A 24,135-nucleotide genomic window follows, 5' to 3' on the forward strand; every position below is an offset into this window, starting at 1 on the left:
AAAGAGTGAGGGATCAAAGAGAAACTATATATACCTGAGCCCAAAATAAAATTCTTCAAAATGGTTTGTTTGTTAATGTGGATTTTCTTGTTAAATTATCATAGTCCTAAGAAGAGCTATAAGTAAATAACTGAGTGTCTGGTTTCCTCGCCGATGAATTATTTTCTCCAGAAGGCATGTGACTGCAATAAGTAACTCACTAATGGCTCAGATTAATGATGGTCTTGTAGTGTAACTCTATTAATTGCAATCTGTTTCCGGAGCTCATGACTCAGTGGCAAATGTTGGGTCACTTTGAACTGACAAAGTCTAAAGCAGGATTCATTTGTTATTCATGAAATTTTAAAGTAGGCTGTGAAAAACTAAAGACCAATGTAATAAAAAAAATTGTGTAACCTTTCATTTGACTTTGGTATATATGACAATTTGGAACCTTTTTGTTGTATTGAATGAAATGTAAGAATGCCTTTATATTGTATAAAGTTTATCTTGTTATAGTACACACACACACACACACACACACACACACACACACACACACACACACACACACACACACACACACACACACACACACAAACACACACACACAGACACACACACACATATATATACAGTGAGGAAAATAAGTATTTGAACACCCTGGTATTTTGCAAGTTCTCCCACTTAGAAATCATGGAGGGGTCTGAAATTGTCATCGTAGGTGCATGACCACTGTGAGAGACATAATCTAAAAAAAAAAGCCAGAAATCACAATGTATGATTTTTAAACTATTTATTTGTAAGATACAGCTGCAAACAAGTATTTGAACACCTGAGAAAGTCAATGTTAATATTTGGTACAGTAGCCTTTGTTTGCAATTACAGAGGTCAAACGTTTCCTGTAGTTTTTCACCAGGTTTGCACACACTGCAGGAGGGATTTTGGCCTCTCCTCCACACAGATCTTCTCTAGATCAGTCAGGTTTCTGGCCTGTCACTGAGAAACATGGAGTTTGAGCTCCCTCCAAAGCTTCTCTATTGGGTTTAGGTCTGGAGACTGGCTAGGCCATGCCAGAACCTTGATATGCTTCTAACAGAGCCACTCCTTGGTTATCCTGGCTGTGTGCTTTGGGTCATTGTCATGTTGGAAGACCCAGCCTCGACCCATCTTCAATGCTCTAACTGAGGGAAGGAGGTTGTTCCCCAAAATCTCGCAATACATGGCCCCGGTCATCCTCTCCTTAATACAGTGCAGTCGCCCTGTCCAATGTGCAGAAAAACACCCCCAAAGCATGATGCTACCACCCCCATGCTTCACAGTAGGGATGGTGTTCTTGGGATGGTTCTCATCATTCTTCTTCCTCCAAACACGTTTAGTGGAATTATGACCCAAAAGTTCTATTTTGGTCTCATCTGACCACATGACTTTCTCCCATGACTCCTCTGGATCATCCAAATGGTCATTGGCAAACTTAAGACGTGCCTGGACATGTGCTGGTTTAAGCAGGGGAACCTTCCGTGCCATGCATGATTTCAAACCATGACGTCTTGGTGTACCAACAGTAACCTTGGAAACGGTGGTCCCAGCTCTTTTCAGGTCATTGACCAGCTCCTCCCGTGTAGTTCTGGGCTGATTTCTCACCTTCCTCAGGATCATTGAGACCCCACGAGGTGAGATCTTGCATGAAGCCCCAGTCCGAGGGAGATTGACAGTCATGTTTGGCTTCTTCCATTTTCTAATGATTGCTCCAACAGTGGACCTTTTTTCACCAAGCTGCTTGGCAATTTCCCCGTAGCCCTTTCCAGCCTTGTGAAGGTGTACAATTTTGTCTCTAGTGTCTTTGGACAGCTCTTTGGTCTTGGCCATGTTAGTAGTTGGATTCTTACTGATTGTATGGGGTGGACAGGTGTCTTTATGCAGCTAACGACCTCAAACAGGTGCATCTAATTTAGGATAATAAATGTAGTGGAGGTGGACATTTTAAAGGCAGACTAACAGGTCTTTGAGGGTCAGAATTCTAGCTGATAGACAGGTGTTCAAATACTTATTTGCAGCTGTATCATACAAATAAATAGTTTAAAAATCATACATTGTTATTTCTGGATTTTTTTTTTTTTAGATTGTCTCTCACAGTGGACATGCACCTACGATGACATTTTCAGACCCCTTCATGATTTCTAAGTGGGAGAACTTGCAAAATAGCAGGGTGTTCAAATACTTATTTTCCTCACTGTATATATATATATATATGCTACTGTAATGGAAATCACGATTCCAAAAAAGTTGTACAAATTGTGAATAAAAAAGGAATGCAATAATTTACAAATCTCATAAACTTATAATTTATTCACAATAGAATATAGATAAAAAAAAAATCAAATGTTGAAAGTGAGACATTTTGAAATGTCATGCCAAATATTGGCTCATTTTGGATTTCATGAGAGCTACACATTCCAAAAAAGTTGGGACAGGTAGCAATAAAAGGGCGGAAAAGTTAAATGTACATATAAGGAATAGCTGGAGGACCAATTTGCCACTTATTAGGTCAATTGGCAACATTATTGGGGATAAAAAAAAAGCCTCTCAGAGTGGCAGTGTCTCTCAGAAGTCAAGATGGGCAGAGGATCACCAATTCGCCCAACGCTGCGGCGAAAAATAGTAAAGCAATATCAGAAAGGAGTTTCTCAGAGAAAAATTGAGAGTTTGAAGTTATCATCATCTACAGTGCATAATATCATCTAAAGATGCAGAGAATCTGGAACAATCTCTGTGCGTAAGGGTCAAGGCCGGAAAATCATACTGGATGCCCGTGATCTTCGGGCCCTTAGACGGCACTGTATCACATACAGGAATGCTTCTGTAATGGAAATCAAAACATAGGTTTAGGAATACTTCCAGAAAACATTGTCAGTGAACACAATCCACCGTGCCATTCTCCGTTGCCGGCTAAAACTCTATAGGTCAAAAAAGAAGCCATATCTAAACATGATCCAGAAGCGCAGGCGTTTTCTCTGGGCCAAGGCTCATTTAAAATGGACTGTGGCAAAGTGGAAAACTGTTCTGTGGTCAGATGAATCAAAATTTGAAGTTCTTTTTAGAAAACTGGGACGCCATGTCATCCGGACTAAAGAGGATAAGGACAACCCATGTTGTTATCAGCGCTCAGTTCAGAAGCCTGCATCTCTGATGGTATGGGGTTGCATGAGTGCGTTTGGCATGGGCAGCTTACACATCTGAAGAGGCACCATCAATGCTGAAAGGTATATCCAAGTTCTAGAACAACATATGCTCTTATCCAGACGTCGTCTTTTTCAGGGAAGACCTTTCATTTTCCAACATGACAATGCCAGACCACATACTGCATCAATTACAACATCATTTGGCGCATCATAAAGAGGAAGATGCGACAAAGAAGACCTAAGACAGCTAGAAGCCTGTATTAGACAAAAATGGGAAAACATTCCTATTTCTAAACTTGAGCAACTTGTCTCCTCAGTCCCCAGACATTTGCAGACTGTTATAAAAAGAAGAGAAAATGCTAAACATGGCCTTGTCCCAACTTTTTTGAGATGCGTTGATGCCATGAAATTTAAAATCAACTTATTTTTCCCTTAAAATGATAAATTTTCTCAGTTTAAACATTTAATGTCATAAATGTTGTATTCTGAATAAAATATTGACATTTGAAACTTCCACATCATTGCATTATGTTTTCACTCACAATTTGTACAGTGTCCCAATTTCTTTGGAATCGGGTTTGTATATACATTATATATATATATATATATATATATATATATACAATTATCAAAGATCGGCTCTGAGCCCTTTCCTGTTTTCAGTGGTGATGGACAGGTAGACGGACGAGGTCAGACAGGAGTTTTCATGGACTATGATGTTTGCGGATGATATTGTGATTTGTGGTGAGAGTAGGGAGCAGGCTGAGAAAAGCCTGGAGAGGTGGAGGTATGCGCTGGAGAGAAGGGGAATGAAATTCATTAGGAGTAAGACAGAGTACATGTGTGTAAATGAGAGAGAGGGCAGTGGATTGGTGTGGTTGCAAGGAGAAGAGGTGTAGAAGGTGGATGAGTTTAGGTACCTGGGGTCAACAAGTGCAAAGTAATGAAGAGTCAATTCAGTTCAATTAATTTTTATTTGTATAGCGCTTTTAACAATGAACATTGTCTTAAAGCAGCTTTACACATATAATGTGGTGATAAAAAATGAATATGTTCTTTATAAGTAAGTTTGTCACTGATGAGCAAGCCGGTGGCGACTGTGGCAAGGAAAAACTCCCCGAGATGGCATTAGGAAAAAACCTTGAGAAGAACCAGACTCAAGAGGGAACCCATCCTCATCTGGGTTGCTCCGAATGTCCATTTATGGCAGATATACGATGTTGCGGGGTACAGTGAAGGTGATCAGAAGCAAACTGTAGTCCTGAGTCAATGTAGCAGACATTAACTACAGTCCAAATCCAGCCTCAAAGCTCCCGTTCTTACTCCGGAATTCCATGGAACCATCCAAGGCATTGATGAGAAACCGTCCCCAGCTGCACAGAGTGGCCTCCAGTAGAAGAGAACACTATCCAGTGGCAGGCCGGGACGAAGAGGGAAGATCCACGGAGGGAAGAGGGGCAGGAACAGTGGTCACTAGAACCTCAGGAGCATGTTTAACTTGACAGAGCGAGAGAGCGAGAAAGAAAGAAAGAAAGAAAGAAAGAAAGAAAGAAAGAAAGAAAGAAAGAAAGAAAGAAAGAAAGAAAGAAAGAAAGAAAGAAAGAAAGAAAGAAAGAAAGAAAGAAAGAAAGAAAGAAAGAGAGAGAGAGAAGAGGGGTGACCGGAAGAGAAGGATATGGATTATTATGTGTCCTTATTGTTGTATGAAAGTTAATGTCACTGTGCAGTTTGGACTCCGGCAAGAACGGCAACTCTAAGAGTGTGTTAGAGAAGTAAAAAAAAGAGTGCAGGCAGGGTGGAGTGGATGGGGAAGAGTGGCAGGAGTGATTTGTGATAGAAGAGTATCTGCAAGAGTAAAAGGGAAGGTTATTGGACTGTGGTGAGACCTGCTATGTTGTATGATTTAGAGACAGTGGCACTGACTAAAAGAAGGAGGTGGAGCTGGAGGGAGCAGAGCTGAAGATGTTGAGGGTTTTTGTTGGAAGTGACGAGGATGGACAGAATTATTAGAGGGACAGCGCATGTAGTATATTTTGGGGACAAATTGAGGGAGGCCCGATTGAGATGGTTTGGACATGTGCAGAGGAGGGACATGGGGTATATCTGTAGGAGAATGCTGAGGATGGAGCCTCCAGGATGGAGGAAAAGAGGACGGCCAAGGAGGAGGTTTATTGCCACTTAACGTCGTTTATGTCAGGAATCCAACTGCCACGCCCCCTTCGGCGGCGGCATTCCCCGAAGCACCCTGCTTCTTCTCCCATGCGGGCAAACTCGTCGCGTCGCTGATCACACACACCTGACTATCATTCACTCACTCATCCCATCTCCTATTAAAGCCCCTCACCTCCACACACTCGCGGTCCGTTATTGTTTGTGCATGATTGTATGTGTTGGTTCATGGCGGTCTGTGTAATCGCATATACGTATCCCGCTACGTACCCTTCTTTTTGGACTCCGCATTCTCTCAACGGCCTCCCGGATTACCTTGATCCTGCCGTTATCCATGTTCACGCTGTCAGCACCACGTTTATCTGTTGCTGCCCAGCGCTGCGTTTTCCATAGCGCGAATCCGTGGATTCTCTACACAAACTGTCACTGCTTTCACAGAACTTGGTGGACCGCGCTCCCGGAGCGCACCACTGAATATTACTGCTTCCCTACAAGTATTGGTGGATTATCTCCTGAGTATTCTCAATAAACTTTGTTTGCGTTTACTTCGGCTTCCGCCTCCTTATCCGCATTACAGGTTTTCTCGATCCGCATGACCAATCAAACAAATCGCGGCAACGCTGTTGTGTAAAAAAACCTCCAAAAACACATGCATGCACATTCTCATTTAATAACATCATGTACATAAAGAAATTTCAAGCACGTTAATATATTGCTGCCATATTGGTTTTCGTTTATCTCGATCATTGGTTATTTCGACGCTTTTTGGCGTCCCCTAGGCCGGCGACATAACTGGGTTCTACTGTATATGGAAAATGAATGTTCTACTGTGGCGACCCCTAATAGGAGCAGCTGAAAGAAGATGAAGAAGAAGATATATGAAAGAAGGTCCTTTATATAAAAAACTATTTCAGATTAACTTTCTCCACATAATAAGAAAGATTGAACTGAATTTTGATGTGTGGGCAGATTTAGGCTACATAATCTGCTAAATCTGTGATCATGTTCTGTTTTTAAAGTGACTTCTAAACATCCCTCCATTCTGAATAATAGGTATAGTAGATGAGGACTCCACTTTAAATAGGAAAATTTACATTGGAGGAGGACGTGTCCTACATAACCCAATAGCACATTGTGATGTATAAAAGTGTCTCTGCATAGACCTGGATTGCATATTCTTAGAGGACAACATAAAATAACACACAGTTAGCTTTTGGGGAGTTTATAAATAATTTATTATGGGATTAACCTTTTTTTATGAATAATTTAAAAGTTGACAAAATATGTTTCACATAATTAGTTTATCAACTCCTTTGTAAATCTGTGAATCTATGAGGGCATTGGCTTATCAATATATTGAGTACTGAGCATGCAATAAAAACAGGTCTGTACATTGTTCAAATGTATGCTTACAAATCTTTTGACTCTTCACTACATAGAGTGTAGGGTGTACCTTTAGTAGTGGTCCTATTATTATTATTATTTTTTTTACAGGGAAAATATATGCATACTGAAACCAAAAACATTAGATTCAAATTTCATTTCAGCATCTTGATTACTGCCTAATAGATACAAAAACTCAAATGTTTTCAATCAATAAAAAGCTCTTTCGTTCAGCAAAGCATATTGTGCCATCTGACTGGGAAACACAAAGAGGGTGATGGAATAAAGATTCATTTGCTTTTTTAAAACATTTCATAAACCAATAGTTTAAGACCTTACAGTTAACACAAAACAAGATATATTTGAAAATAAAAACGCTTCCAAAACACTGAAAATTAAATCAGTTTTGTGTGGCGTAAATCCGAATGCAAATTGAGATGAAAAGACACGCCTCCTTAGTAATATGCAAATAGTAGCAGATTTAATCCATAACATAAAATATACAGTATATACTTTGAGTTTTAGCATCATATAAACATTAATTTAATACGGATTTTTTTATGCAAATTCTCACAGAATTGTTTTTGTCATAATTACTGGAAAACGATTTTTTTCTCAGTGCAGGATGAGTATTTTTAAAGAACCATTTTATTGTATTAGAATAATAAACTGCTTTAGTACATATGCTGGTTTGTAGTTGTGGTTTACAGCGCCAGATAAACAACTGAAAATAATCACAAAAGCTTTATTAAACTTATAACCCGCAGTTGAACTTTTTTTTCCTCAAATGTATTATTTATTTATTTTTTAAATCAAGCTCTCACTTTATATCAGTTCAGTCGTTTATACACTGTAAGTGATTGTCAGTGGTGTCCAAACTCAACCAGAATGAAGCAGATAAGTAAAGCAGTGATTCTCTGCTCGCCCACTGATAATCAACATTAAAGTAATCTGCTTTAGAGTAATAAACGAGAGAAGCAGATGGTCTTTTGATTAAGTTTAAAGGGATGGGTAAAACCTCACCCTGCCTTGTGCACTGGATCACTCGCCCACACACACACACACACACACACACACACACACACACACACACACACACACACGACCTAAAAGAAACTAAAGAAATTAAGTCTGTAGCATAGGCATTATATATTGCAAAATGCAATAGTACTCGACTCAATGCAAAAAATCTGTGTTTTTTTCTTTTTTGGGATGGTGAGGTGTGATGGATACAGCACTCATCACTTAAAGACACACATGCATGCACGCACATGAAAACTGGGTGTGACAGAAAAGCGACAGCGAGCTGCACGCGCGAAACCCAGCACTCATTCTGCACGAGCTCCTTCTCTACTCCTCAAACTTGGAGATCACTTCTTTACTTGAGGTCACTTTGTTTTAAACTTTTTTCTTACTTTCGTAATTTTTTTTCCTACTGTTTATAAATGTAGTTCCTATGCAGAAAAAAAGTGTTTTTGATTTTCCTGAACATCAGGACATCAGACAGTTGAACACAGTTCTACCTCTAATGCAGGGATTCAAGGTGATATTTAACTAAAAGTGCTGGAACACCCTGGCCCTTCTGGTGTTTCTTCCCCCAAACAGCTACAGGAGTACAAACGGTAAGATCCATGGTTACCTTTCTGACATACAGTATTATTTAATTTAATATGCTGCAAAATAATTGGTCATAAATATTTAAGCAAAAATAAGTTGTTTCTCTGTAATCATTAATACAAGACATACAGAACACATTGTGGAAAAAAAACATTACAAAGGATGTACTAATGTAGTGCATTGCTCTAATATACTCAGGAGAAACTTTTTAAATTATTATTATTATTATTATTATTATTATTATTATTATTATTATTATTATTATTATTTAAGAACTCTCCAACTTTGCATTTCTGTATTGACTGCCAAGTTATGTGAAGCTGGGAGGCTAATATTATCTCTATTTTTCTTCATTAACTATCTGACCCTATGAATAGGCAAGTGATTTAAAGAAACAGGAAAGCAGTGAATATACAGGATATTAGAGAGAGTCAAGATAAAGATCCGATTAAGTCAAAGAACATTAAAACTAACTCTAATCTCTGTCTAGGTCTCTCTCCCCTATACAGATGCCTTTCATGCCATTGCTTATTTTAACCCTTTAACTCCTGGTTTAGGCATTGTGAGTCATTTACATTTGAATTAGACTAAAATACGGTGTCACTAATGCATACTTGCAAACATACTTGCTTTAATAACTGCTGGATAGTGAACAAAAATGAGGAGTGTTCCCTTTTCTGTCCTGGTCCCCTGTTTACCACCAGCAGATGTCTGAGAAGCTATGTGTGATAACACCACTGCTGCTGGTGTGTGTGTGGCTCGTGTGTGCTCAGTCAGTGTCCAGCAGCAACCGAAGCTCTAGAGGACATCCAGGTGAGTGCTCTATCTTACTCTCTATGTGTCTATGTGTCTCTCTCAGGACTCATTACACCACCGGACACACACCAGCAGCGCTCATTTGAGAGAACTTTCAGACCATTACTAATGACTAATAAAGATCTATTTGTGGCTCAGCTACCATATACCTCATACACATACGCCTATACTACGCTCATGAGTCAAACTTCCTGTCACCTTTCTCACAAGAATACACTTTCCTACAAAAGAGCTGCAGGCAATTCATTATCGGCATGTTTATGATGTTGAATCATGTGGGGAACACACTGACTATGGAAAGGAAGCCGATGTGAGAGAATAGATCAATGCCTTGCTTTTAGTGGTTGGGCACGTAGGTCAGAATATAGGATGTCTCTCTGCCAACCTCCAGAACACACCTCCATAATCTGCCCTGTGTTCTGGGATAGCTCTTTGGGCCTGCTGCTAAAGATTGACAAGTGGAGGTTTGTAAACACAAAAGCTGCATGGCCAAACAGAACCTCTCTTGGAACATCTTGTTCCGATACCACAAGGGTCCTGTCTGTTACACAAGCGCAGGCACAGTGTCATCAGGGTGCTGTTGTGGGCTTCTATGTGCTTCCACCAAGGAATAAGCCATTTGGGACACATCATTTCCTTGCACACAGTGTGTTCAGTCTCACATTGGTGCTTTACAGGCCAAACAACTAATAGCTAGAGTCTAGATTTCACCTTTCAGGTTGAGAACTCCAATCACCAGGTGACCCAGTGCTTTTAGATATTATGATGTTTTTCCCACTAAAGATAGCAGGTACAGTTGTAGTTTACTTGGTTTTAATGACTGATTTTAGGATGTTTATTCCCTTTGCAGCTCAGCTGGCCAGAATGGAGAGATTTGACATCTCAGACAGTTCCCCCGTGCCTTTAGGTTTAATTTCTCAGATATAATTGTCAAATTGGTAACAGCCATCCAGGAAACACTCCAACAGCTGCTAACTGTTTCCATGAACTGTTCAGCTCCTGTATATTTATATATACATATATGTGAAATATGAGCGCAAGATGTATGTAAGACAAAATATGTGTAAAGAATAAAGGGTATATAAATTTACAATATGCAATATGTACATTGTAGCTGTACTTGGTTTGAAAAAAGCAGATGCAAAAGACAGAGGGGTATGGAGACGAATGAGCCGCTGTGGAGACCCCTGATGAGAGAAGCAAACAGAAGAAGAAAAAGAAATCGTAACTGTACCAAAGTTATACTAAGTGTTTATACAGTGTGCTAACGATGTAGTGTAAAGTTCAGCGATGGTGGATAAAAAAAAAGCTTTGCTTTGAACCTTCTGGTTTTGGTGCGTATGTTCCAATATCACCTTCTTGATGGAAGGAGGTTAATCAGTTTGTGACTGGGATGTAAGAAGTTCTTGATATTGTGAGCTCTTCACAGACATCTGCTGTGGTGAAGGTGCTCACTTGCAGGTAGTTGGGTTTCAGTGATGCGTTGGGTGTTTTTTTTGCAGTGTTTTGCTTCACACACAGTGGAGCCATCAGTAGCATACAGTGATGGAGTTGTTTAGGATGCTCTCTATATTGCAGCAGTAAAAACACATTAGAATTCCTAGGGACAGATGAGTTTTCTTAAGACTGAAGAAGTACAAGCACCGTTGTGTCTTTCTAACCAGAGCTGAAGTGTTCTAGTGCCAGGATAGATCCTCAGAGATGTCAACTCCCAAGTACTTATAGCTGTAGGCCAGATCTACTTTAGTTCCATTAATGTAAAAGCAGAGTTTTGGTCTTGGAATCATAATAGCTTACAAACAGGTTAGATATTCAAAGCCTATCCTGACACTTAAGGATGCTTGTGCTACTTCTAGCTGGGTGTCACCCTTCACTTTTTAAAATGTATTATCCAGGTTGCTCTAACCACCTTAAGTGGTTAGAATGAGTTAAATAAGAGACCAGTTATGTATTTTACCTTCCTTCCCGGTTATGTATTTTAAAACCCAAGTTTTTCAGAACTGTGATTTCTTGATATTAACCAGCAGGATATCACCCCCCCTGGCATTAATCTGAGGTTTAAAGGACCACAGTTACATAATTAATTAGCAATCAGTATTCTGCTGTACATTAGCTTGCCTAAATTATTTGTAATATTTCTAACAAAATATTTATACAATTTTATTCACTCAAAATACTTTCAAATACCATAAAAGCATTTTTTTAACATGAATTTTTTTTTAACCATTTACTTTATTTTACTACTTTAAATATAAAATATATATTTTGCCAACATGATTTGAAAATACTGAATGCTGAGTTATTGCTTATTTGTATTTTAACAAAACAAAAGGTCTTTAATCATTCTGTGTTTGTTTTCTAAATAAATGCATCCATAGAAGTGTGTTTGAATATTTACAGTTACCGTTAACTGAAATTATGTTTGAAAAACATACTTAAAAATAAAACTATATAATGATATAAGCTTTGAATTATAAAAAACAAATAAACAGACAAACAAACAAAAAAACAAATGCAGATGAGAACATGTTTCAACTATTCCGTTTGCATCCTCAATTTTTATGCAGTATTTTGTCCAGTAGTACATTTAATGTCCATGTGATGGCCCTAGAATACCAAAAATGATTCTGTTCACACACTATACAAAAAAGCGAAACATTGTAGGGCACGTACAAAAAATAATCACCACTCTCGTTTCTCCCTGTTTGCTTTAGGTGGAGTAAAACCTGCGGCATGTGAGGTGGTGGCTGCCCATCGCTGTTGCAATAAGAATAAGATTGAGGAAAGATCTCAGACAGTCAAATGCTCATGCCTCACAGGACAGGTGGCAGGAACAACCCATGCACAACCGTCATGTGTGGACGGTATGACATCTCTTAATGACAGGAAACTTCAGAAGGACAACAAGCCAATTCAATAAAAAGTCTGAATTTACTGAGAAGTGTCTTTACTTCACTCGGTCACATGTCAGAAAGAAGTTTCAAAACTATGATTTTAATACGTTGATGCAGTAAAGCCAGATTATTGGTCAGAAACAGTGCATACTGACTTAAGTTTTACTTGTTTTGTAATGTCCTTTTTGACATTAGGGTCATTGGGTTTACAACAAGCAGTTTTTTTCTGTCTTTCTAAAATAGACATGGTATTTTCTTTAAAGGGAATTTTCAACTTGGGCACCTTACAATTTAATTATTTAAACCACAGTGGTGTAAATAGTGTGACCACTGATCTCCTTCTATTTTCTTACTACTGTCTATGAAGTGTCCCTGTGTGGATAGTTGTCAAATTTATACCTGGAAATTCAAACACTGTGATTTCCAATACCGTGGCACTATACGAATACTCTGAAAGAGCTTTGTTTATTTCCTTTGCTTTATTTTTGGTATGGATTCCACTAAATGTTGTAAGCATTGCTTTGAGATTCTGGCTGAGATTTGAGGTATAAATTTTCATGCTGACATGAATCATCATGTAATTCCTGCAGCTTTTTTTTTTCTTCAGATGCACTGCAGGAGATCTCCTGTTCTACCGCTTCCCAAATGCCTTCTATTGGATTCTGATCCTTTGACTGGAAATGGCCACTAAAGCACACTGGTCTCATTGTCATGTTTTTATGAAACCTGTTTGTGAAGACTTTTGCTGTGTGACATGTTTTATAAATTGTGGCCAGGAAGGGATGGTCAGCAACAATATTCAAATAGGCTACAGCATACACGTTATGATTGAGTGGTATTAACAAGTCCAAGGTGTGTATAGAAAACATTCCCCACAAGTTTTCACCACCTGAACTATGGGCTCGTTGGTTCCATAGATTCATGCTGTTGGTGCCTGTTTTTTCTTTTTTTTTTTTTTCTCAGAAACTGCTGATCTCCTGACTTTCACACAAAACAGTCACAAGAATTTATACAGATGCCTTGTTGATAAGAAAATCCAGAGAAAAATGGCCAGATTGCTTTGAGCAGCTATAAGGACACATATTCTCCTGAACTGGATGGTTGAAGATTAGAAAAAAATAACACTGGCCAGCTTCACAAGTTTGTTTCAATGATGTCCTCAGATTCTTGTTTTTGGCTGACAGGAGCCAGATGTGGTCTTCCGCTGTTGTAGCCCATCCATCTCATGGTGCGATATACTGATGCTTTTCTGATCACCCCTGTTGTAAAGAATGATTGAGTTATTAGAGACTTGCCGTCATCTTAGACCGAGTCCGAATTTTCTCCTCTGAAGTTGTTTCAGCCTGCAAGACCATTCACTCATAGGATGTTTTGCTGCTTTTCACACCATTCGACTCTAAAGACTGTTATGTATGAAATTTCCATAAGAGCAGCAGTTTCTGAAATACTCAAGCCAACCACTCCATCTGTTACCAACAGCCATTTCTTGTTTAAAGTCACACAAATCACACTTTTTCTTCACACTGATGTTTGATGTAGACATTCAGTAAAGCTCGTGACCTCTATCTGTATGGTTGTATGAATTGTGCTATTGCCACACTGGCTGGTTAGATAAGTGTATAAATGAGCAGCTGAATAAGTGGTCCTTTTAAAGTGGACAGTAAGTGTACTTACTGTATATACACAATATTAATGTTATTTTGACAAAACATTTTTATAGTACCTGCTCCCACCAGATATGGTATATTTAAACTGGAATCCTTTGCAATTTTTATAATAATCAACATTGAAATATAGGTATTGGAAATCCAGTACTGAAGTTTCCCATTTTCTCTCTCTCAAAGCATCTATTGTGCAGCTCAAGTGGTGGTGTCAGATGGAGCCTTGCTTAGAGGGTGAGGAATGTAAAGTTCTTCCTGACCTCAATGGCTGGTCGTGCATCTCTGGGAACAAAGTGAAGATCACCAAAGTGAGCAGGCCACCGAGACCCGCAAAATAGAATCCGGGCATCAATAAGAAGTCTCATCTGGCTCAGCTTTCAGCACTGTAGCAGTAATGTACAACAATGTCTGGTGTCTAAGAAATCCAGTCTTGACCCCGATTGCTGGATTCCTGCTCTTAGCCAGCCTGTAAATGCTAGTGGCTGCAGGTGTGGAGATGGATATTACGCCCACGGCTGCTGGGATTTCTTTCTGATATGGTTATTGGTACTACACTTGCACTAAACATCTGATTCTCTCTTGTCCTCTCCTATCTTGTTTTGAACAGGTGACACAATGACACTATACTGCGATACGTACGTTTTGACACCACACTTTAAGGAAGGTGCCGAAATTTGTAATGTGGTGTTACTACAATCCTCTACAGCTACAAGTGTTGAGAGTACCCAAATGTATGCAAACAAGATGTGTGAAGCGTATTTACATGCATTATATACGAGTTCACTTTCTCTCTGTGGGTAATGAACCTGTTCCTTTTGTTTTATCTTTCAGCAATTATGAGGAGGGATTTTAATGCAAACCTTGTTTAGTTTATCGTCTTCAAAATGTTTTCGCCATTCACAGAAATCCAGCAATCTTACTAAAGACCTTTTTCATGTAAATTAATTTTATGACATTCATTGCTGAGTATTACAGGCTCGCCAGACTTCCTGCAGAGTTCATGTCACTAAGTCATTTATGTTGTCATCTCAAAGTAACATTCTTGTATTATTCCCTTCTCGCACTCTGCCATAAGCATAGTAATACTATTCTTGCAGTTGACATTTTAGACCATACTGAAACTTACACACGCCCGCACACATACACAGTCTGCTGGAGCCTGAATTATGTCCACTCTGACACTGGTGTAAAGTCCCAGCAGAGCTCCCTGCCTCTGACAGGCTGAGAGAAACATGAAAATATTCAAATAATGCCCTAACACACATGCACACACTCACCCACTTGCCGGCCCCATTTATTTTCCATCTGACTGGTTTGACACACCGCCTGCAAGCCTGTAGAGACAACTATGGAGCTCTGAATGGCAGAGATCGAGATTTCTAATACATTTTCTTATTAATTTTATACTGTAATATTGTTCATGTTTATTTAAACCTCATTTAGATGACTGTTAAAAATAGCTGAAATGAATGAACCTCCCTTTTGTTGTCTTACAAACTTTGCACCTTGATTGTGGTTGCTGATGTTTGATATTAGTACCAGAGTTTTAGAATAAAGTAATTTTTCACCATTAATTGCATCACTGAGTTGCCTTTTCAATTAAAAGGGAAAAAATTATAAATTCAAATAAAACATTTGATGAAATATTTAGATTCAACATGCAACCTGCTCTGTTTAAAGTCTGACAGGCCCAGATTTGTCCAGTAAATGATACATTTCTACATTTATTTAAAATGCAATTTAGTTTTAATGATATACAGTCAGTCTCTCTTAAAGAGTTATTGTTCTGAGTGGAAATGCAGGAAGCTGGATATTAGTGTTATTAATGCACACTGTGTGTCCTGAAAGCCCCCGAGGAGGTCCAATACACCTCTGCAAGGTTTTCAGCAGAGTTTAAAAGAACGCAGCAAGCAGAATAAATTTAAATGCTGTTGACATTCGTAATGACATTAATAGCTGCCTGATAGAGCACTTACGCTTACCAGTGTGAACCGAAATGTTAATTCGATTCATACAGGAGGCCCAGATGTGGCACCACTTGTGAAAATTCAATCAGGAGGCCTAATTATTAATTCTAATTATTTCTTAAAATATGTTCAATAGTTAAGCATAATACTTAAGAGAGCAGTGAGGTTTATGTGAATTCATGTCATGTTTCAGTGCTGATTTTAAGGTTTCGGCTGTGAGTTAAAGATGACATCTCTGAAATGATGGCAGGAACCTCTACTAATAATTTTGTTTTCTTTATGGCTTAGCTCATCTGAGATGCTGTAAGCTTTAAGTTGTGAATTTCTGTTGTGCTTGAGTGCAACATAATTGCTTTGGTTAATAGGAAAGCATTGGTGTGATCTAAGAAGTTTTACATTCAAAACGAGAGCAAATAATTTTTAAGCAGCAAGGAGACAAACAGCTTTAAATATATCAAAATGGCAATTTAAGGGGACTAATCAATATATTATATGAAAAAAAATACAGACAAATTAAAAGTAGGTCTCTGGAATAAAAAATAAATACACTGTATGAACAAAAATATTGTGACACCTGACTTTTCCAGCCATATGTGGTGCTTCCTCAAAGTTCTAACACAAAGTTGGGGGGCATGTAGTTGTAGTATTACATTTTTGCTTCACTTGAACTAGGAGTGACAATGCCCCTGTGCACAAAGCAAGCTTTATAAAGATATAGTTTGCATAGTGTGGATGGGAAGATCATGAGTGGCCTGCTATAGAGCTCTATAGAACACATTTGGTATGAACTGCAACACTGACCTCCTCACCCTAAATCAGTACAGGACTTACACACAAGCTTGTGGCTGAATTAACACAAATCCACAATCCTCCTTTGAAAAAGAGTAAAAACTTCTCAAAAGAGTGGAAATTATTATAACAGCAAATGGAGATTAAATGTTGAACAGGATGTCCAAAAAGCATATATGACTCTTATGGGCAGGTGTCCACAAACTTGTGTCCATACCATCTATAATCAGATTAATTAACAACTCTGTGAGGTATGATGTCAAATCATCTCACAATAATATCAAAGCATATTTTCTAAAAGAAAAAGTGTTTCATTGAACAGGTGGAGCAAACAGACCCCAGTTTTAATACTACAGCAAAAGGACTACAGGTTTCTAATAGCAGTGTTGCACCAGTTGCAGATTAAGGATATTTGCATTAAATAATTACTAAGAAAATCTTCAAAATCTTTGCTAGGTGTTCAGCTGGGTGAAATCAGGTGACTGTGAAAGCCATAGCAAGATTTTCATCAGTATCATACTCATTAAATCATTCAGTGCCCCCTTTTACCATGAGGATGGAGGCAGGGTCATCCTGCAAGAGACTATTATCAGGAGAGAAATGTCTCATCATAGGTATCATCATAAAGCTGGTCAGTCATAATAACCTTTTTATTTTTTATTTTTTGCAGTGACTCTAAGAGAACCTTGTGGAGCCAAGAGTTATTTCTAGTCAATATGATATTCTATTATGTACATATAGTATTATCATATTACTTATGTATACATTAAAATCAAGCTATAATAAATTAGAATATCAAATTTCTGTGAATCAGCGGTAGGATGCCACAATAATCCAATTGAATTTGTTTTGTCACAAACAGGCCAACTTTGCTCTGTCCTCACGTTTATGCTGGAGCACGACAAAACAAATTCTTTTTTCTGTTTTATCAAACTGCCAAGCATTTATGCCATTCGTCTTTAAACCTCATCTTTAAAGATAATTCTATTTACATGTACACAGCAACACACCAAAACACACTTCTTAATATTATTAAAAGTATGTGGATATGTGCCCATCACTCCCATATATGGTTATTCTCCAGACTGTTGTCATGGATTTTGAAGCTTACAATAGTCTAGAATGTCTTTATATGTGCTGTACCATTAAGGTTTCCTTTCACTGAACTGAGAAGCCCAAAACTGTTTCAGCATGTGCACAAAGCGGAATGAAGTGCACGTTATGAAGGACAACCATGATTTATAACGGTTGCTTTAGAAGAATTCAGGTGGCCTGTCACTTCTGAACAAATTGAATAATCATAATCATATAGTAGGCATATGATATATAATTGCTTAGGTATTATAAGGTTTAAATAATTAAATGTTAGTAAGAGCTTCTACATAGTTTAAAATATTACTTAAAAATTCATACCCACTGTGAGTTTTCAATACTCTAATCAACATGGGCATGAACAAATATGGATGCTTTATGCAAATGTATGTTTATTATTAGGAAAATCACACTTAACATAGAGCATGAAGACAAAATATTGTTGTAAATGTTTTACAGTAATTTTATTTTGAATTACGTAAATCATCAGGAGGCCAAACTGAACTTGCTGTGTTTCCACACAGACGGTTTTAATTGCCGGATGTGTGCATCATGGTGGATTTTTGTGCTTGATTTGAGACTTGGCACATCAGTGAAGCGGTGTGAATGTAGCCATCTATTTTCTGACTGGTATTTGTTTGACATCAGGAGAATATCCCAGGTGTATTTCATGAGATACTTCAGTCCTATCTACATGCTTCAACATATAGACATATATATATAGCCCTCTGGTTTTATCGAGATATGCCAGTTTATTTTCTATCAACAATCAGGACAAAAAGAACACAGTAGGAAAAAGAAGGATTTAACTAAAGATAATGTGGTCAGTTTTTCATTGATTGAAATGTACTTTAGACACTTTCCAAATGTAACTTTTTCACCAGTTTTAATGCTGTTTTTTCTACAGGACAAGTCCTTTTTGTTTATTGGACGTTTTTACTGGTGTCATTGGTTTGGCTAGAAAAAGAAATAGAAAAAAACAAAAAAGTACATTTGCACAAAAAATTTGAGAATATTTTTTTTTTTTGCTCATAGGGGCTCTCCAAAGACTATTACCTCTCATCAAACAGATTTTCTCTGAAGTAGCATTCAGGACCTTTGGGACTCCAATACGGAGCACAAGACATCTTAACATTTCACATTTTACCACCTGTTTAATGAAGGCAAAGCTCGAGACTTCTGTATAGAAATCTGACTCTTATTATTTAAATGCCATGCTATTTTATATCTGCATGCAGCAGCAGATTTCGATTAGACCTCGTCAGCTTTGATAATAAGTCTCAGAGCTTTCACACTGGAGTCCTCTCAATGATGCTCAATTTATCATTAGCTCAATGAACCAGAAACAGGGAAAATCAGCAAGAGCTGGACTACAGCGTCACGAGCACATGGAGGGCAATGATTTCATCTTTTCAAAACACTTTACATTATTGTGCTTGTGAATTTTAATTCACAGTTGGCTCTGGTTTTACAACTATAGTTTCATTTACCCCAACTCAATTATATGTTTATCTGCCATTTTATCTTTACATTTCATCTACATTTTGCCTAGCCACATAATATCAGATATCTGTGGTTAGATGAGTCTGTGAACATTTGCAGGATAAGATTTGTGGTACGCATATTCTTTACAGTCCATTTTACTGGCAGGAGTAATGCATTGAGCTCCTCAATAGTTCCTGTTGAGGCTTTACCCACTCGCTCTTATTCAAAGTCTTCTTTTTTCCGTAAAGGCATGCCATATATCAACCACTGGATTTGAGTTTGTTAGCTCAGTCAATTCTGGAAACAATGAACATCGTGAATGAAGATGACATTTTGGGCAAACTGCAACAAACAGGGCAAAGTCTCAGATTACCATGGTTTTAAGAGCGTAAAACCAAAATTAGCAGAAACAATGGTCAAACCATGAATTAAAAAAAGGTCCATAGACTTCCTCAGTCAGACGATGGTCATGTTATTGGGTGGAACGTCGAATAATGAAACAGAGGCCTGAAATGTAACATCAAGTTCATCAGCTTCCTTCCAGCGAGTAGTTTATTTTACTGTTGTCCTGTTGTTTTCCTAAAAAGAATAATACACAAATAAATTACTGCAATACAAAAATATCTAATTATATACCAATACAATTAGGCTATATTATTTTAATTGGATTAGTTGTACATGTAATTATTAACAATTTGACATGTAGACATGACATTTATTGGCCTTAAAAGCTTAAAATGCACAACATTAAAATATGCAAAGAAAATATGTCGAAATGGCAAAATGTTATGCTTTTTGTCTTTAAAAAAAAAATCCACGGTCAGTAAAAACAGGCAAGAATTGGGGATCAGTTTTTTTTTGTTTTGTTTTTAATGTTAAAGCCTTGTGTGTAAACTCAAATAGCAAATAACATTCTTTAGAAACAAGAGTCTGCGCTGTTCCAAATCAGTGTTGAAATTTTCAAAACGTTATTAAGACGTTTCTGTTTCCTAGTTTTTTAAATATGAGAACAAAACATGAATCTGATGAGGTTGTTTTCAAATGACTTTTTGGTGGTGTCTGAGGTGTGGGAAATAGCATGGCAAATAACATAAGATTAAAAATAGAATTCTGTAATTTCTTAAAAAAAAAAAAAAAAAAGCAATAATTGACTTTTTACAGTAAAAAACCTCACCGGTAGCAGCAGCTGAAAAGTCTCCTCACACCATGACACCTCTTCCTCCATGCTTAACTGTGGTAGAGATGTATTCACTATTGTATTTCTCACCCAATCTTCAAAGGCACTTCAGTGGAGCATCATCATGCAACTCAAATCATGATTCATCACTCCACATCTCTGAATCCAAATTCCCACATTCTGTCATAGGGTGTATTTGTTTAATTCCTCCTGTAATCTTTCTGACTAGCAGTTTTGTAGACCATCAAAAGCTTTTATATTTTGCCTATTTTGGACCAGGAGTGTAGGTCAGTGGCAGTCCATCAGGGCCAGCACATCAGAATCACTGAGTTAGGTTTAAATATGCCTTTGTTCATAAATATGTATTAAATTGTTCCCACAAGTCTATTCTCTTGAGCACCTGCGATATGAGCACCTGCAGGCTTTTTTACTATAAGCTCTATGTTGCTTGAAGCTGGCACTTTAATCAATCAGACTGCGGTTTGGTCTCTCCGAAGCCCGCTCACAGGCTTAAAAACAAGTCTGCATTTTCACGTCCTCAAGTTCAAATATATCCAGGTGGATTTAATAGCTGTATTTTTATTCTGAGAATAAGAAATATATTTGCTCAAAGATAAATTTGCAAGGACATTTACGAGATGGACTTTTCAAGTGAAAGCATGGTATTGTGATAAAAGGTCAGCCAAAACAAATTCAAAACAGTTGTTAGGCTTTTTCATGAACTATTTATAGTTGTGTGTTTTCTATCCTGTTGAATATGCAGAAAAACACACAATTTTGAATCCCCAGGAAAACCGTAACGCACAGAAATGTATTTTGCAAAAATGCACCGAAACCTGGGGTCCTTTGATGAGGTTAATATTGATGCTTCTGCTAGAGATGATGGATGCCATCGGCGCAATGACTGCAGTGAAAGGAGATGCTGAATTGTGTTCATTGGGTTTTTTGCTTTAGTAATGGCATTCATTCTCACTGCATGAGATACCTGTCTGTGAGGCAGCGCTTTGATAACCTGAGTTTCTGTATAGTATTGATGGTTTCTACAGCCATGACATCATGATAGACTGACTCAGATAGGACAACACTGAAGGCCAGGTGTGTAATGCATGGCACAACACTGGTGTAGGTAATAATAAAAAAGTGCTGTTCAGGTCAAAAATAAATAAATCTGTAGACACAGGTTCAGTCTGAAGATACACCACAGTAAAGTTCAAAACAAACAGTTTATATTTAAATAAGTTGTGTATGTAGTATGCAAATAGCATATGAATGGGATGTGTGTGTGAGATGAGCCTGTCTGTATCATGAACACACACCATCTCTATCATTTAAACAGAGATTACTTATGCCGTGTGATCATAATTACTACAGATGTCCGCATTGCTTAACAGGCATATGCCTGAAAACATAATCGTTTCTAAAAAGTGCTCAAATCAATTCAGCAAATGAATCATTATCAAATGAGGATGAAAACAACTTAGTCTCTGGCATGCAGTGATGCTGGATAGATGCTGAGAAGGTAACAAACCTCTGTTTTGCACTGAATTGCTCCCACTGCTACAACGATGTGTAGGGATGAGTGTTCTGCAATACCGACACACACACACATTATTATGCTTTGAATAACATCTCCATGTTAATTCATGCATATGAACCAGCTCTCACCCTGGTGGTTTTGATCTTGTTCCCAGAGTAGCACATCCAGCCCGAGTTGTCTGGCAGAGTCTTGCACTCTTCTCCCTCCAGACACGGTTCCATCTCGCACCACCATTTCCCCACCACTATAGAGGCTGTGGAAAAAGTACTCATAAACACTTTTGACAAACAAAATAGATTACAGAAAAGAAACACTATCGTGGGTAATACACTACTGATTGAAGGTCTAAGCTATGAGACTGATTTTATCCATTTGAAATTAATCATTTCTTTATTGTAAAAAAGAATTTGTTTTATTATTAGTAATCAGGTTTGTTCCTGAAATTTTAGCAAGTTTGTACAAATCCCCATCAAAATCATTGAACTGTCTTTATAGATGGTCCTATACAGAATGGTGAACTGTGTCAGCTAAATCAGATTACAACCATGATTTCTCTTATAACCCAGCATCTGCTTCAAATTGGTAATGGCAGATGACAATAAATTACATAACACTGCAGCACTTTTAGCCTTCAGCAGTTTCTCAAAACAATACCAACAGACCATTTTATCTGCCTGTCTGCCTACCTATTTTTCAGTGGATCCAGAATTCCTCAATCCTGTACCTATATTACTATTGCTACTACTTTTACTGTAGTTCCTGAATAATAGACAGTAAGTAATGAATACGATTCTTAAGCTAAAGAACTGAATAACAAACCAGAATGTAAAGACATTCAATATCTTTCAGCATATTTTCAATAAATGTAACACTGAAATAATAAATGGGATGCTCTATTAATGCAGCATTTTCAAGTTTATTATAACTGTTCCTATTCATGGTTTACACACATGTAGGCACACTAAATGCTTTTGGGTGGTATAAACAGAATTTGAGTGTTTATGTGTTTATATACGTACACAGATCTAAGAAAATTTCTATCAGTAAATCAGCGGTCCACAACAAAACAACTTGATACGACCGGCATAAAAACCGATACGACCAGTATTTTCCAATATAATAATAAACGTGAATCCACTGTGTATGCAACTTTATTAGCAGCGCCCTCGTAACATCGCGCAGAGATCATAATTTAGCGGTAATGTATTATGTTTTTCCTGACCGGAGCAGCCACTTTAAGAAGGTAGAGGATGTAGGTAAGACATGCAGCAAGAGTGAGTGATAGACAGATGTGGCGGAAAGAATCCGGTAGTTTTTTCAAAATAAAATATCGTTCAGAATCAGATAATAAACAAAACAGAAATAATTGAAGTTATGTGTTCTTTCTGTGCGGAACCAATTGACCCATGGACCGGTGCCGGTCCGTGGCCCGGGGGTTGGGGACCACTGCTGTAGATAACCAATAATTAGACAATCAATATGTGGCATTACATTTGATTAAATTGTCTAAAAATATCTTGTTTTTCTGTTAAAGGTGTTGCCTTACAATAGGTGTGTTATATGGCCCTAAATGCAACATTGGTTCATTTGAATTCATTTCTTCCTACATCAAATACTAGTTTAATATCACATACACCTATAATTCAGACAGATTTGCTGGCAGTAATGGGGTGAAATTGACATAAATACAGTTAAAGTTCATGGTTCGTTTCAATGACTTGTCAAAAGACCAGACAGTGTAGACCTCATAAAAACCTATCAATTTCACTCACTTTGCTCTGTGAAAGAGTGATCGTTTTAAAATGGCAAGAACCGAGGCCATTATATGCAGAGAACGAGCGCAATCTGGCACAGTGATAGGTGATTTATAACTGATGTGCTCTGAATGCTGAAAGCCTTTTAAGCTCTCATCATGCACATAGTCGTATAGTAACAATAGAATAATACTGATTTAAACTAAGACTTATTAGGGAGCAGCATGAATGAGCTTTTTGTCCACATTTTTAACTCCCTGTAATATTTCTGTCAGCCATTGTACAACAATATATATTAGTCACAATATTTTTAATTGTAAGTTTGGGGTTCTTTCATGTAATTTTATAAGTGACAACCTTTACTACTGCTACCTGACATATTACACTTGACACCTGTATAACAAAACTAACTGGAAAACAAAAAGCATAAGCATTTACTATTTATACATCTCATTTATTTGAGTCAAAGAAAATAAACAGAAACAGATCATTTTGCTCCATTTAATGATAGAAAAAGGAATGTGGGGTAACCAAGGTAATTTTTTCATCAAGCTTGTAATTTAAACCGCTCATAAATTCCATGTGGTTGAAACTTTTTGTTAGAACAGTTGGTGAGCTCAAAAAAGCATTAAG

General features: G+C 37.7%; 2 protein-coding genes across 5 annotated transcripts in view; one reads left to right on the plus strand and one right to left on the minus strand.

Annotated features, from left to right (window-relative positions):
• Window positions 1-8,002: 8,002 nt before the first annotated feature.
• On the plus strand, window positions 8,003-15,261 carry LOC310715087 (chemokine-like protein TAFA-4). Of its 2 annotated transcripts, none has more exons than XM_083521278.1 (5): window positions 8,003-8,100; window positions 8,209-8,335; window positions 9,038-9,143; window positions 11,861-12,010; window positions 13,885-15,261. In XM_083521278.1, the coding sequence occupies exons 3-5, from the start codon at window positions 9,038-9,040 to the stop codon at window positions 14,037-14,039; spliced, it is 411 nt and encodes a 136-aa protein (XP_083377404.1). In that variant the 5' UTR covers window positions 8,003-8,100; window positions 8,209-8,335; the 3' UTR covers window positions 14,040-15,261. The 2 variants fall into 2 exon arrangements, with proteins under 2 accessions (XP_083377404.1, XP_083377405.1); XM_083521279.1 differs by having other exon boundaries at window positions 8,036-8,100; window positions 8,248-8,335.
• A 3,020-nt stretch (window positions 15,262-18,281) lies between these two features.
• Window positions 18,282-24,135, minus strand: part of tafa1a (TAFA chemokine like family member 1a) — a 57,835-nt gene continuing 51,981 nt past the window's right edge. For 2 of the 3 annotated variants that reach the window (XR_014530224.1, XR_014530225.1), the window contains exons 4-7: window positions 21,877-22,001; window positions 21,740-21,795; window positions 20,209-20,265; window positions 18,282-19,613 (exon numbers count right to left, since the gene is read on the minus strand). Coding sequence is in view for 1 of the 3 variants with exons in the window: in XM_083521277.1 (XP_083377403.1) it covers window positions 21,769-21,795; window positions 21,877-22,001 (152 nt within the window). In the remaining 2 variants the exon portion in view is untranslated. The remainder of the gene's footprint in view (window positions 19,614-20,208; window positions 20,266-21,739; window positions 21,796-21,876; window positions 22,002-24,135) is intronic. The other variant, XM_083521277.1, reaches the window with a different exon arrangement.

The sequence above is a fragment of the Silurus aristotelis genome (genome assembly GCF_946808225.1).
Source record: "Silurus aristotelis genome assembly, chromosome: 19".
NCBI classification, from domain to species: Eukaryota; Metazoa; Chordata; class Actinopteri; order Siluriformes; family Siluridae; genus Silurus; species Silurus aristotelis.

Excerpts from the sequence above, each read along its gene's own strand:
- LOC310715087 (XM_083521278.1), top strand. The coding sequence starts at position 9,038 with ATGTCTGAGAAGCTATGTGTGATAACACCACTGCTGCTGGTGTGTGTG. Across the intron at positions 9,144-11,860 it reads AAGCTCTAGAGGACATCCAG|GTGGAGTAAAACCTGCGGCA; the intron begins GTGAGTGCTCTA and ends TGTTTGCTTTAG. Across the intron at positions 12,011-13,884 it reads ACAACCGTCATGTGTGGACG|CATCTATTGTGCAGCTCAAG; the intron begins GTATGACATCTC and ends TCTCTCTCAAAG.